The following is a 15,115-nucleotide window of genomic DNA, read 5'->3' as shown; positions in this document are numbered from 1 at the left end:
AATCTAGTCTCAAATTTAGGTGCCTTTTCATTTTCTGTTATGGAAAGGTCCTCAGCATATCCCAGGCTTTGGAGCCTTTTGTTAGTAGTCTAGCCTGTGCATACTTTCCCCTTCCTCTGAATTATACATAGCACCTCACTACTTATATTTTAATATATTTTCCTACGTCTCAGTGGTACCAATATATTAATACAGGTTCCAGTTTAGTTTGGTTTTTAATTTCTTATCTTCTAAGGGGATAGATGCGTTCTGTACCACCTTCTCGAGTACTAATGGTTAACTGGAATGGAGCACAACAGCCGCGGTTCTGCAACAGAAAAGGCTGCGCTGGCCCTGGGACCTGTCTCGGAAATGCTCCTCATCCATCTGCAGTTTCTCCCAGGACAACTAGGCCCAACCCCACGTGAACATACAGAGAGGCCTCAGGCCACAGACTTAAAGCCGTAAAAGGCAGAAGGCGACGGTCTCGTCCCAGTTACCAACAAGCCAGCGACTACTAGGGCCCGAACCTGGGACTGCAGCCGCACCTCCCCGCCCTCCCTTCCCAGCTCCGCCCGGCGGCGGGCGACGCTCCTGAGGGGCGGGGCTTCCGCTTCCGGCGGGGGATTGTTGACGCCTGCGGCTGCTGCGGTGGCGACCGGGCTGTTCGGGAGGGGCTATTGGGGCAGGGAAACGGAGCAGTGACAGTTACCCCGGAGGGTGCTGCTGAGGTGACTATGGCCGAGGGGCACGAGGAAGCCCGAGGCCGCCCTCCCGGGCAGGACGATGGCGGAGGGGACCGCAAGCTCGTCCCTTCCCTGAGAGGCCCTGCTACCACCGCCGTCCCATGCCCCCGCGACGACCCCCAAGCCGAACCCCAGGCCCCGGGTCGGCCCATAGCCCCGGGCCTCGCGGCCGCCGCCGCCACCGACGAATTGGATTCGCCGCGCGAGCTCAGGAAGCGCGGGGAGGCGGCCTCCGGCTCCGGTCCGGGGCTGCAGGAGCAGGCGGACTGCGAGGCGCCCGAAGCCGCGGCGCCGCGGGAGAGACCGGCGCGGCTGAGCGCCCGCGAGTACTCCCGGCAAGTGCACGAGTGGCTGTGGCAGTCCTACTGCGGCTACCTCACCTGGCACAGCGGCCTGGCCGCCTTCCCCGCCTACTGCAGCCCCCAGCCGTCCCCGCAGAGCTTCCCTTCGGGCGGCGCTCCTGTTCCCCAGGCCGCGGCGCCTCCGCCCCCGCAGCTGGGCTATTACAACCCCTTCTACTTCCTGAGCCCCGGGGCCGTGGGGCCTGACCCGCGGACAGCTGCCGGCATCAGCACCCCTGCTCCAGTCGCGGGCCTGGGACCCCGGGCTCCTCATGTGCAGGCGTCGGTCCGGGCCACTCCAGTGACAAGGGTAGGATCCGCAGCCCCTTCGCGAAGCCCGAGCGAGACCGGGCGACAGGCAGGTGAGAAGCGCGAGGTGGAGGCGGGGCAGAGTAGAAGTGTCTTCGGGGACCTGTGGGGTGGAGCTGGCACGCTTTTTAGACCTGTAACTGCTGCTGCTACTCTAATTGATCATCCTGCCCGTGCACTAGCTATCGTTTGTCCAGGCCCTAAATTCCCAAAATGTACAAGGAGGCAATATGGGTTTCATTGTCTTTTAGACCTGGCACTCCGAATTGATTCCTTTACTCATGGGACTAGTTGTTTCTTCGTGAAAAGAAATTGCTCTTCAAACCATCCTCTTCCTTTGGTTTTCATGCTCTGCAGAGTGAGGTCCAAAGCTAAATTCGCAAATGGCAAACCCAGTTTTGGAGGGGCTCGACTGGTGATGCTGGAAATTCTTCAGACATTGGCAACTTAGGACAGTGGAACTGACTGGATATAAAAGGAGATTGACATGGATACAAGTGGAGTTAGGAAGCCCGGGCTTATTGATCTTGTATATTGTGGAATTGTTTTTGCTTCTGTGTGTGAACTAGAATATTTTGAATTAGGTACACTTCTTAGTTTACTATTTAATCCGTTAGTTAAGACTTTTCGTTTATTTAGCCACAGATAGATGGGACAAGAACTAATAGATGCCTCTGATGCCAGTCAGAATTTAGGATGACAGACAGATACTCATTGGGTTTATTTTAAAGAAAGCAAAACTAAAAAAAAATGAGGGGGGCGTTACAGGGATTTACTTTGTACTAATTGCCAATATTTAACCTTGATTTGCACTAAAAAATGTTTAATTTTGTTGTCACTTAGATGTGATCACCTGGATTCTCCTCATTAGAATTCTAGTGAAATATATTGGATACCCTAATCGAATTTATCTGTGAAATCAGTTTTTTGGGGGGAAATTGGGCGGAGTACAAGGTTCTGCTTCTATCGCCCAACCTGGATAGTGCAGTGGCGCGATCTTGGCTCACTGCAACCTCTGCCTCCCAGGTTCAAGCCATCCTGCCACCTCAGCTTCCCTAGTAGCTGGGACTGTAGGTATGCGCCACCACGTCCGGCTAATTTTTGTATTTTTTGTTGAGACGGGGTTTCGCCATGTTGGCAAGGGCCAGACTGGTCTGGAACTCCTGGCCTCAAGCAATCCGCCCGCCTCGGCCTTCCGAAGTGCTGAGTTTACAGATGTGAGTCACTGCACCTGGCCGTGTGAAAATCAATTTTTAAACGTTAAAGTGCTGAAAGCAAACTTTTAAGTTCAGCAAATAGTGGAGTACTGTTACTCTGTTTTAGTAACATGGGTTCTTGGTGGAATCAATATCAATAGTTGCTGCAAGGTTATAAATATTGTTTTTTAAGTTGTACCTTGACTTTCTTTACCAATTCATTACATGGCTTGTGTTCCAAGCCTTGTGTGAAATGATTCGTTTTTCCTAACTTTTTTTTTTTTTAAATTTACAGGCAGAGAATATGTTATTCCATCCTTGGCCCACAGATTTATGGCAGAGATGGTGGATTTCTTTATTCTCTTCTTTATAAAAGCAACCATTGTCTTAAGCATTATGCACCTCAGTGGGATAAAGTAAGTTGAGGACATTTGCAGAAAGGTTTTAATTTCTACTGTTCAAAGATCTTGTTTTGTTACATTCTGTTTGTCTGCATGTGATTATATGGATAATGGACTTGTCAGTGTCATGATTTCTTTATAAGAGCTTTGTCAAATTTATTGTTTTCTTGTTGATTTTAAGAAATATTTACAAAGGAAAAAAATAACTTACTGAATTCTATAAGATGTGTGGGAATCTCACCTATCAAAAATAGGTAAAAAGAGCCTCCAAACCTGCTTTGATTTTATTCACCTATTCTTTTAGGCCAGGAACTAATTTACCTCTCACTATCCTGTTCCCTCTTACTATCTTGTAGAGTCTCTAAAGACAAAGGTATAAAGAGCTTTTGGTAGGTGAATTAATAATCAACTAGATGGCATTTCCAAATGGGATTGCTTATACTGTGGGGCAAGTCCCAAGTGAACTTCAAATTGAGACATTTGAGTAATCCTTCCAGATTAGCAATAATCATAATAGCAGTTATCACTTCCTGAGTACTTTCTATATGCCATATATTGAGCTTGCTCACTTCTTTATATGGATTCTTATTTAATCTTAATACCAAGATGAGGTGTAGATATTAATACCACCATTTTATAGAGTTGGAAATTTGGGTTTGTGAAAAGTTGAGCACAGAACTTAAAATGTTACAAAGGTAGTAAATGACAGAGTCAAGATACAAACCTGTGCAGTCAAATTTCAGGGTCCTTGCCAGAAACCTGTTACTGTGATTTCTCCCTCTTCCTCCCTCTCTCACCCCACTACACATCCAGTGAAATACCAACTCCTTTATGTTCAATTTCCTGAATAGCTTTCAACCTGAGACCTCTTCACTGCCAGATCATTTTTCTTTTTTTGAGACAGGGTCTTGCTCTGTCACCCAGGCTGGAGTGCAGTAGTACAATCATGGCTCACTGCAGCCTTGATCTCCTGTGCCCAAGCTATACTCCCACCTCAGCCTCTCAAGGGGCTGGGACCACAGGTATGCTCCACTATGCCTAGCTAATTAAAACAATTTTTTTTTTTTTTTTTTTGTAGAGATGGGGTCTCCCTATGTTGCCCAGGCTGGTCTCAAACTCCTGCGCTCAAATAATCCTCCAGTCTCAGCTTCCCAAAGTGCTGAGATTACAAGTATGAGCCACTGCACCTGGCCCATTTTTTATCATCATTGCTTCTCCCTCCTCCAATTACTGTCATCTCTTGCTTGGATTATAGTAGAAGCCTTCTAGTGGTAACTCAGTCTCCTGTTTTATCTCAATCCAGTCTCTGGTATAAAACCAAAGTGATCATAGATCCTGGTTCTGCTCCTTTCCTACCTTAAAACCCTTCAGTAGTTTCTCTTTTTAAAATTTTTATTATTTTTGGTTTTTTAGAGATGGGGTCTATGTTGCCCAGGTTGTTTTCAAAATCCTGGACTCAGGCAATCCTCCCACCTCAGCCTCCGAAAGTGCTGGGATTACATGCATGAGCCACCATGCTCAGACCCTTCAGTGGTTTCTCTTTACCAGCAGGATAAAGTCTGAATTTCATCTTGTGGTTTATACTCAGGAGGCTGTCTGAGCCTCCTGAGTAGGTGGGACTACAGGTGCATACCACCACACCCTGCCTTTATTTCTTAATCACTGCCACCTCTCACATTTAGTATATGAGCCACACCAAACTGCTTACAGCTTCTATCACATACTATCTTTCTCCAAGACTTTCTCTCCTGCTGTTCCCTCTTTCTGGAACATTATTCCCTCTTAGTCTAACTTCTCTTCATCCTTCTGGTCCTCGTCTGTCTTTTCTGGGAAACCTTCACAAGGTTAAGTGTACCTGGTGTGTGTTTCCATAGTATCCTAGGTTCCCCATCACAGTACTCATCCCACTTTATTATTGCTGCTTATTTATTGTTCTGTTTTCTTTGCTAGATTAGACCCTCCATGAAAGCAGGGACCATGTGAATTCATTCACCCTTATTTCCCAGGGGCTAGTACAGTGTCTGCTCATGATAATACTACTTATTTATTGAATAAACTAATGAATGCTTTATGATACTAGATGGTTGGGAATCTAAAGATCAGTTTGGAATTTCAATTAAAATGTATGACTTACACTAATGAAAAAAAATCAGTGCTACTATTCTGGTAACTAATTCTTTATAACCCCAAACTATTATTTTGTGTAGGGATATCTCTAAGTTTGCTATGCATTATATAATAGAAGAAATAGATGAAGACACATCAATGGAAGACTTGCAGAAAATGATGGTTGTGGCTCTTATATACAGATTATTAGTTTGTTTCTATGAGGTAAGCTACTGACTTCAGCAAGAATTAATATTTAACAATCTAATTTTATGTTTTTACATTTAATTTTTTTGAGACAGGTCTCGCTGTGTTGCCCAGGCTGGAGTGCAGTGGTGTGATCTTGGCTCACTGCAACCTCTGCCTCCTGAGTTCAAGTGATTCTCCTGTCTCAGCCTCCTGAGTAGGTGGGACTACAGGTGCATACCACCACACCCGGCTAATTTTTGTATTTTTAGTAGAGACAGGGTTTTGCCATGTAGGCCAGGCTGGTCTCAAACTCCCGGCCTCAGTGATCCGCCCACCTTGGCCTCCCAAAGTGCTACGATTACAGGCATGAGCCGCCGCACCCAGCCAACAGTCTAATTTTGGATTATCAGCCCAAGACAAAAAAGTAATAGAAATTTATAATTATTCATGTCTTTTCCGTATGTTTACTTTTCTGTTTTCCAAATTTTAACTAATCATTATGTTAAAACTTTTGGAAAAGAGACATTTTACAATTTCTTTGTAATATTTCTCAGTCTTAGAAGTTCAAATAAAATTTCACTCATAGATTGTGGTCCAAAAATGTAAATTGGTTGTGGAACTTCCAATGTAGTTTTCCGCAGAAACAACTTGCTACAAAGTATAGTAGTCATAGAGAAATATTACAGGAGACAGACTTCTCGTGGTATTGGACATGTTAGAGACCTACATAAATGCATTAAGTTAAATGGTTAACTTTTGAGTATTCTGTGTAATTCTTTCAACTTGAAAAATTAGAACATGAAATAATACGGTAGGAAAAGTTTATCTTTAAAATTGGTATAGTTGAGCCAGTAAGTTATTTTAAAATCATCCTTCTTTCCTTAGATAATTTGCATTTGGGGAGCAGGTGGAGCTACCCCAGGGAAGTTCCTGCTGGGGCTTCGAGTTGTGACATGTGATACATCAGTGCTTATTGCACCAAGTCGGGTTTTAGTGATTCCTTCCTCAAATGTGAGCATTACAACGTAAGTCCTTTTCTTAGCTTAATCTACTACATACTTATGAAAATAATGTGTTTTAGAATATTGGGTTTTTTTCTTCATAGCATATAGATAAGCTTGTATTAAGTTTAAAACAAAGTTTAAATATTTATTTCAGCTGTGTTACATGATTGTAGGCCTCTTTTACACTCTTTTACAGTATATATTTTCAAGATGATCTTTTTTTTTTTTTTTTGAGACAGAGTCTGCTCTGTTGCCCAGGGTGGAGTGCAGTGGCACAATCTCGGCTCACTGCAAGCTCTGCCTCCCGGGTTCAAGCGATTCTCCTGCCTCAGCCTCCTGAGTAGCAGGGACTACAGGCACCTGCTACCACGCCCGGCTAATTTTTTGTATTTTTAGTAGAGACAGGATTTCACCGTCTTAGCCCAGATGGTCTCCATCTCCTGACCTTGTGATCCGCCTGCCTCGGCCTCCCAAAGTGCTGGGATTGCAGGCATGAGTCACTGTGCCCGGCCTCAAGATGATCATTTTATGAGTTATAAGTCACAATACAAGAGGATGATTTGGGTGTTGATGCTGTATTAGTGCTCCATGGCCAGCTTTATTATTCTCTGGATCTGTGAACATTAGGTCCGGTACTAATCTGCCTTGAGTCTCCATTTGGCCATACCTGTCATTATTCCATCTTGAATAGGCACTAAGAGTTTTGACAGCTATGCATTCGTGCATCTTTCCCCTGCTGTTAGGTGAGAGCTTGTAATACTGCAGTACTCAAGGTTAACTGTTGGCATCTAGCGCTGGGGGAAGGTACAACCAGTGATAATGGAAATTGTGGAGGTGAGTGGCTGGTAGTCAGTTGAGCCAAACAAGATATTGGCTGCAATTTTTGCCAGAATGATTCAGAGCTGGATTGTTACATCAAGAAATACAAACAAGTGACTATAGAAACTTTGGTTTTGCCATCTTCAAATTTTTCTTAAAATTTGGTAGTCGTAAACCTACTTCTTTTAATAAGAGTCAGTAATGGCTAGTGTTTATTGAGTACTTTTTACATACCTGCACTGTTAGTAACACTGTGTGTGTATTAACTAATTTAATGCTAACAACCTCAAGATAGATACTATTGTTCCCTTTTTGCAGATGTGGAGATGTGGAATACAACTAGTAATTGGTAGAAGATGGATCTGAATTTAGTCTGGATTCAGAACCCACACTCATAGCCACTGTACTTTTCTGCAGCCCTTCAGTGCACTAAAAGGCAGAAATCTAACATAAGTAGGATAATGGTCCATTCTGAGTGATTGCTGAAAGCTTTTAAAAGCTTTGCTTAATCACTGGATCCCACAAAGGAAAATGCTGATTAAAGAACACACAGTACTTTAAAATGCAAGTTCTTTCTATAAGGTAGACAAATGGGACTACAGTAAGCATACTCAGAAAATACTCGGAATTCATGTTCATTTCTTCTGAGAAAATACTAGAAAGCTCTGTAAACCCTTAGTTCAATATTCTGAGACATGTTTATTGTTGCTTTTTATGTTCAAGTTCTAAGGTCTTCTATGTTGTTGAAGTCTTTAGAAATAGCCCAGGTGGTTTGATTATGATACATTGCTACTTGAAAATATATCAAAGATAAAAATTCTCTCAACTATACTTTGAATGTCTTTTTCCCTGTAGACTTTTGTAGAGAAGTATGATTGTGTTTTAAATGTCTGTTTTGAACTTGATGGGATACCATTAATCTGTATGTGGTTTGATGTGTAACTTACCTGATATTTTTGTTTTAACATTTTAGGTCCACTATACGAGCTTTGATCAAGAATTTTTCGATTGCTTCTTTTTTCCCTGCTTTCATCACACTGCTGTTTTTTCAGCACAATCGAACAGCTTATGACATTGTAGCAGGAACCATTGTGGTAAAAAGAAATGGAGTCAGATGATGCCCCCCAAAGCCCTGATTTCCACACACTATAATGACAAGACTAAATTATGTATCAAGGCCATCAGTATCCCTGGGTTATACACTAATTGATGATTTAGAAATTAAAGCAGTCACTCCAGTGTGATGCAGGTGACTACTCTGAAAGTATTGATTTTACTTGAATGCCAAAGAACTTTTCCAGAAGAAAAAACCTATTAAATTCAAGTATTAAAATGTTTAGATCAAAAAGGCAAATGATTTTATAAACAATGGACAGTATATACTTTCTTAAGATCTAAGGTACTTTCTTAAGATCTAAGAATTTGCTGAAAGCATTTTCAACTTTGAAATCTCCAAATGAAACTTTAAAATTTTGGTTTATCCCAAAATAATGGAAAATGTCCAGTTGTGTTTTGTAAACACCTGTGTAACTCATCTTTTAGTTTACACTTTCTGGGGAAATTGTCTTTGGTGTTTAGGGGAGGGAATGAGAACACAAATTGGATAATCCACTGTCTCCCATCCCAGGAGATCTGGTGAGTTGGCTGCGAGAGAAAGGGACGAGTGAGGCAGGCCTAGCAGTTGCCTTACCTGAAGTTTTCCAATCCATACTGCAGTTCCCTCTGGTAATGATGAAACTTTACAACTATTCTTAATGCTTGAACATGTATTTAGGGGCAAGTTTCTCATGATGATGAAAAAGTATTAAGTCACATTGCTTACGTTAATTGGTTTTTTTTAAAGGTAAGTTAGTGATTACTTTTAATGGTGGGGGAGTAAGTTTTCAGTGTAAATTGAACTTACAATTTTATGTGCAAGTGTTTTCAGTGCCCTGAATCAGACTATAAATATGTGGGGAGAAATTACCTCCATCAAACAGTTGCATATTTACTGTAAAAGTATTCCCAGTATGTGTGCAGCATGAAGAAAGTATTAGTGCTTCTCAGTGTTCTCAATGAGTGTAAATTCTGTTTATATACAGCTTATTCATACTACTTTCCTTATATTTTATATAGTTCCATGACTTGAAACATCAAGGAGTTAAAAAAATCTTAGTATTTCATGATTAACTCTAAATACTCTTAATAGCTTGCAAAATATTAGCAATTTTCCCGTTATGGACTATTCTCTCTAAAGCAAGGGAGACTATCATTCCCACACGTTATTCTAGGTTCTTTAAGCTCATTTTGGGTCTGCTAAAGTTTGGGGGGAAATGTTAAGCAAAGTGATACTGTGTATATTGCCATTTTGCTTTATTCTTCTGTTGAAGCAAAATTATGGGGTTTTATTCTGTGTGTGCTTTTCCTAGATGTCCCATTTAGCTTGCTGAGATATACCTGTACTATTTATGGTTTAAGTTTTCATTTTTAGGTATTTTCTCCAGCTCTGACATCATTTTCCAAAGACACACTAAACTGCATTGCACAGTTCAAAAATTGATTACTTAAGGGATCAATCTAGGCAGTATTCTTGGTCTTAAAATTAATAGCAAACACAGTACATGTCTATTATCACTATATTAATTTTCAAAGGTTTTTCTTTTACATTTAAAACTGTGACAACAGATACTCACATTTGATTGTAGAAACAGTCTATTAATAATTTTATTATAAAATTTCATAAACCATGTTTTTCAGAATAAGTTTATATCAAATCCAACTTCCCAGAAACACTAATAGTTAAGTATGTCAATGTACTAAATAAATCATTCACTTGCACCCATGGGGAAGAGTTAGTGTTACTGCCCTTCACAGTGAAAAAAAGAAGAAAAATCTTTCATTTTTAAAATTAGGAGATGTTACATAACTTGACACTTTAGTAGGGTATACACTAGCATTAGTTTATACAACACTTTTGCCACTGGGGAATTCAAGTTGAAATGTCCCTCAGTCATATAGGTCTGGAGTACGTCTTTCATTCATAATTTCTGCTCAGATAATTGAATAGTTTACCATCTAGGTCATTTTCATTTATACTATAAAACAAAAACAAACTAGTCCAGTTTAACTTTTTATATTTAGAATATTGCACTTAGAATATTGCACATTTTCTATATATGAGTCATTCAGATTAGTATCTGTAGGTTCAGTCAGATCCAACCATGGATTCGAGTTATTATACTATATAACCCTACAAAATACATAGAAATATTATTTGCCTTTATAATAGAACCCAAGAGTCTGTTTCAATTTATGAATTCAGCATTTGTGCAGAGATTTTGATTCCCAAAGTTTGGGAAAAAGTGACAAAACAATGAGGGAAGAAGGAACCAGGCCTTAGTGCCACATATTTTTCTCTTGGGGTTGTAAGGTAGTCTCCTGCTTTCCAGAACACTGTATTATATTTCACTTATAGACCTCATTTTCTGTGTCAAAGTATAATTCCCATGCTGAAACTGTAGCCTAAAAAGGCAAAAGAAAGTTGTCTGCATTGTACAAACATATTCATCACTTTAACAAGGTAATAAGGGAACAAAAGTTAGTATTCAAGCTGAGTGAGAATACCATTTCAATGAGCATGTCCCTAAGATAAACCAGAATTGGCAGTTAATTTGGATGTCTAGAAAATCTGTTCCCACCAGTAAAATTATCCTGAGTGGCTAATGCACCTTGAGAAAAATCTGGCGTACTGAGTAACACTCATGTGGGAGCCAAGAGCTGGGTAAGCCTTACCTTGAGACTACTCTGTGACTACAGAAATACAGCCAGCACTTTTTGAACTAATACGCCTTCGCTTGTCAGTATCATAAAGAGTATTGCCCAACTGAACTTTGCTCCCACTGGTTCAGGAGTTATTTTTGCCTAAGCACTCACCTTCCGATTTTACCCAAGCATATAGGATAGAAAAAAATGCATTATATTTGGGAGCTACTTCACCCAAATTACAAAATGAGTCAGTGTTTTTAGTTTCAAGTGACAGTAAAAGGATTTGTTCCCTTCAGTGACTTGAGTGTTTTAGTTATGCATTCTAGCAAAGGAAGGGTAGAAAGGAATTGAAAACTAATTTACACTAGTTGCTACTTGGGAATAAAGGGCTTTTTGAGGGAGGTATGGATATTAAATGTTTTCATTATGTACTTATCCCTATGAAAACAGGCAGTTGTTTATTTGAATATGCCTAAATAACAGTATTCCTAAAATCTGACAAGTAATATGTCAATTACTTGATATTCCTTGTCTCCAGTACCACAGGCCACTCCTGACATCCCATGCTTGCCTGGATAAAGTTCCTCATTTCAAACAGTGTACCTGTTTCTTTGCAGTTCATTATAGTAAGGCTTGACCTGTCAACAGTATCTTGATGGCCCACCTAGAAATAAAATTCAGCATTCTATTTTTAATAATTTGTATGCCACCAATTTGTATTGTCTCAATAAATAGTCATCAATGTATCTGTGTTTTGTCTGTTTCTTTGAGAATCAAGAATCTGGAATCTCCTGCTTAGGGAGTCCTTGCTTCTTTTTTTCTTTTTTTTTTTTTTGAGACGGAGTCTCGCTCTGTCACCCAGGCTGGAGTGCAGTGGCCGGATCTCAGCTCACTGCAAGCTCCGCCTCCCGGGTTCACGCCATTCTCCTGCCTCAGCCTCCCGAGTAGCTGGGACTACAGGCGCCCGCCACCACGCCCGGCTAGTTTTTTTTTTTGTATTTTTTAGTAGAGACGGGGTTTCACCATGTTAGCCAGGATGGTCTCGATCTCCTGACCTCGTGATCTGCCCGTCTCAGCCTCCCAAAGTGCTGGGATTACAGCCTTGAGCCACCGCACCCGACTTCCTTGCTTCTAAATACAGCTTTTCCAGTGGGTTTAGCAGTAAACTAGAATGCTTTCAGAAATAGAGATCTGTGAAAAAAGAATCGTCCATCTTTAGGGACGATTTAGCAGGCACACTCACAAGTTACCTGTACATGAATTAAGCTTACTATTAAACTAATCCAGTCCTTCAAGAGTTGTTAACCATCACAACCACCACACAAGTCTCATCTGGGCAATTTAAACTCAGTTCTGACCTTAAAAGCCTTTCCCGTTCTTTTATGAACAGGTCCAGAGAGAAAGGGCAGGAAGCAAAACAACAGGTTCCTCACTCAACAAGGGCAAAGATAATAAAGGATAAACTAAGAGTGTAGCTAAAAGATGGTCCAAATCCTATAGACAATGTGTTGCTGTTATAAGCCTAGCCACAAACTTAATGTTTTGGAACTACAGTGGATTTTTGAGACAAGTTTACAAAAGGTGCCCCATATTACAAAAGGAAATGAAGTCTCTGACTGACGTGGTCATACAGCCGATGCATGTAGCTAGGCCTACTACCCCCACTTTCTCAATTTTACTAGACCAAATTTGTCAGTTTCCATTAAATGGACCGGCCAAAATAACCTTTACACTGTATTTTACTTTTCCAAAGTAAAATAATACTTTCCAATTAAAAAGTTATTCACAGGCTTAACCAGCATATGGCCTGGTTATATGTTGTTAAAATTAGTTCAATAACTTCAAATAATTAGATGAAACAAGTAATTTCAGAGGATAATTTGTAACAAGTATTAGTAGGCGGCTTAAAGACATTTTTCAGTGGTCTGAACTGTACCTTTTTCTCAATGCCCGGAATTGTAATTACTCAAAACACTTTACTTTTAAAGTGACACCCCCAAACCTCAGTGCATCAGTCAGCCAGGTGCTTATTTGATGATGCAGACTTTTGGACCCCATCCGGACCCAGTCAGTTTCTGGTGATGGGGCCCTAGAACATATATTTGACATACCCTGCCAAATACTACTAACAGTACATTCAGTGAGCCACCAGTCCTCTGGTCAACCAAATTGTAAAAACACCTACCTAATTATTCAATTAAAGTTTCTGAACATGACTTTCCTCCCTTCAGATACTATTTTTCGTTAAAAAAAATCCCTGGCTGGGCTCGGTAGCTTGCACCTGTAATTTCAGCACGTTGGAAGGCAAGAGGATCGGGTATTGAGTCCCTGTCTCTACAAAAAATAAACTTAGCATGGTGGCACACACCTGTAGTCCCCAGCTACTCTGGAGACTGAGGCAGGAAGATTGCTTGAGCTGAGGAGTTGAGGGATGCAGTGAGCTATGATCGCACCACTGCATTCCAGCCTGGGTGACAGAGGGGGACCCTGTCAATCCGTTTTCATTACTCATTGGCCCAGCATGAGAAGTATGGGCTTTTATTACTTTCTTTCCAACATTTGTTTTCCCCGCTATCCACAAATATCCTCAATTTTCACTTGTGTATGCAGCATACAACCCAAAGCAAGGTCGGGCATGTGGCTCACGCCTGTAATCCCAGCACTTTGGGAGGCCAAGGCGGGCAGATCCCAAGGTCAGGAGGTTGAGACCAGCCTGGCCAACATGGCAAAACCCTGTCTCTATTAAAAATACACAAATTAGCCAGGTGTGGTGGAGCACACCTGTAGTCCCAGCTACTCGCGTTGACTGAGGCAGGAGAATCACTTGAACCCAAGAGGCGGAGGTTCCCAAGAATTAAAGTAGTCCGACTGAAAAAAGCCCAAAGTTCTGAATGCAGTCCTATAGATTTCTCAGGTTGGGGGCTGAAGATTCCATTTTTAACATAAACCAGACTAAGTATGGTTTCAGTGACTTTTTATTTAAAGAGTACTAAATAAAAGTAAACATTATTTCTAGCAATTTTTAGAGAAAAGCAGAATGCTTCAGCCATAGGGGCCTAGAGAATGGCTAAGAACTAACCTACAAAGTTTAAGAATTAACTTCTCAGCAGTAAGACACAAATTCCGTTACCTCTTCCAGTATTCATCGCCACATTTGGCCCCTTCAACAGGTGTCAAATGTATACTGCTAAGAAAGCGAAATTTCTACCCCCAACCAGCATTTGATGTACTAACATATCTCAAGTAAGAAAAATACCTTGAATTCTAAATTTAAACTGCAACCAGGCCAAGCCCGGTGGCTCACGACTGTAATCCCAGCACTTTGGGAGACCGAGGCGGGTGGATCATTAGGTCAAGAGTTCAAGACCAGACTGGCCAACCTGGTAAAACCCTGTCTCTACTGAAAATACAGACACAAAAATTAGCCGGCCGTGGTGGCAGGCAACTGTAATCGCAGCTACTCAGGAGGCTGAGGCAGGAGAATTGCTTGAACTGAGGCGACAGAGGTTGCAGTGAACCAAGACCACACCACTGCACTCCAGCCTGGGTGACAGAGCAAGACTCCATCTTGGAAAAAAAGAAACTCCAACCAACCAGAAGTTCAGCAAATTAAAACTGAGCACAAAATAACTGTACATTCAAACTGAAAAATAAAATTACCAAACACTGTTCCAAGAGCTCTTTTAGGGACCACAGGAGTCCAGTTTAACAAAAAAAAACAAACAAACAAACAAACAAAAAAAAAAGCAGTAAAATAATACAAAAGAAAGTGCAGCTGACCCTTGAACGCAGGTTTGAACTGTGAACCCACTTACCACGGGCTTTTCTTTTTTTTTTTAACCCAACCGAGCACAGATCAAAAGCACAGTATTCATGGGATATAAAACCTGCACATTCAGAGGGTTGGCTCAGGTTCTGCAGGGGCCACTGCTGGACTTGAGTATGCGTGAATTTGTGGATTTTGGTATGGGGGCGGGGGATTTGGGGGAGGAGTGTGGTTCTGGAAACAATTTCTTCTGCACACACCAAGAAACAACTAGTTTTTGTGTATGTATCTCCAAGAATTTTAATAAACACTATCCAGTAACTTACCAAGGAAGATAGAAGCACAAAGAGAAATGAATGTGTATGTTTATTTTCAACTTTTAAAAAAGGTATGTAAGTCGATGTGCAAATTAGGCATGATTCATAGCACCAGGCAAGAAGTAGGGTACCTTCTATATGTTGTGCATTTAGATACTTTCAGATACTTTCCCTTTCTCTTAGGAGTTGTCTAAATCA

General features: G+C 41.2%; 1 protein-coding gene across 1 annotated transcript; it reads left to right on the top strand.

Moving 5' to 3' along the window:
- The first annotated feature begins 599 nt into the window (after positions 1-599).
- Positions 600-11,578, top strand: FAM8A1 (family with sequence similarity 8, member A1). Its single transcript, XM_011967583.1, has 5 exons — positions 600-1,428; positions 2,867-2,987; positions 5,180-5,303; positions 6,153-6,292; positions 8,064-11,578. Exons 1-5 carry the CDS (start codon positions 717-719, stop codon positions 8,206-8,208), a joined length of 1,242 nt encoding a protein of 413 aa, XP_011822973.1. The 5' UTR covers positions 600-716; the 3' UTR covers positions 8,209-11,578.
- The last annotated feature ends 3,537 nt before the right edge of the window (positions 11,579-15,115 follow it).

This window comes from Mandrillus leucophaeus, unplaced genomic scaffold, assembly GCF_000951045.1.
Source record: "Mandrillus leucophaeus isolate KB7577 unplaced genomic scaffold, Mleu.le_1.0 Scaffold800, whole genome shotgun sequence".
In the NCBI taxonomy this organism is placed as follows: domain Eukaryota; kingdom Metazoa; phylum Chordata; class Mammalia; order Primates; family Cercopithecidae; genus Mandrillus; species Mandrillus leucophaeus.
Note: the sequence above shows the minus strand (reverse complement) of the source record. Positions and strands in the feature narration are given on the sequence as shown.

Bases quoted from the DNA above. Each gene is read 5' to 3' on its own strand.
- FAM8A1 (XM_011967583.1), top strand. From the start codon at position 717: ATGGCCGAGGGGCACGAGGAAGCCCGAGGCCGCCCTCCCGGGCAGGAC. The intron at 1,429-2,866 runs GTGAGAAGCGCG...TTAAATTTACAG, and splicing joins CGAGACCGGGCGACAGGCAG to GCAGAGAATATGTTATTCCA. The intron at 2,988-5,179 runs GTAAGTTGAGGA...TATTTTGTGTAG, and splicing joins ATGCACCTCAGTGGGATAAA to GGATATCTCTAAGTTTGCTA.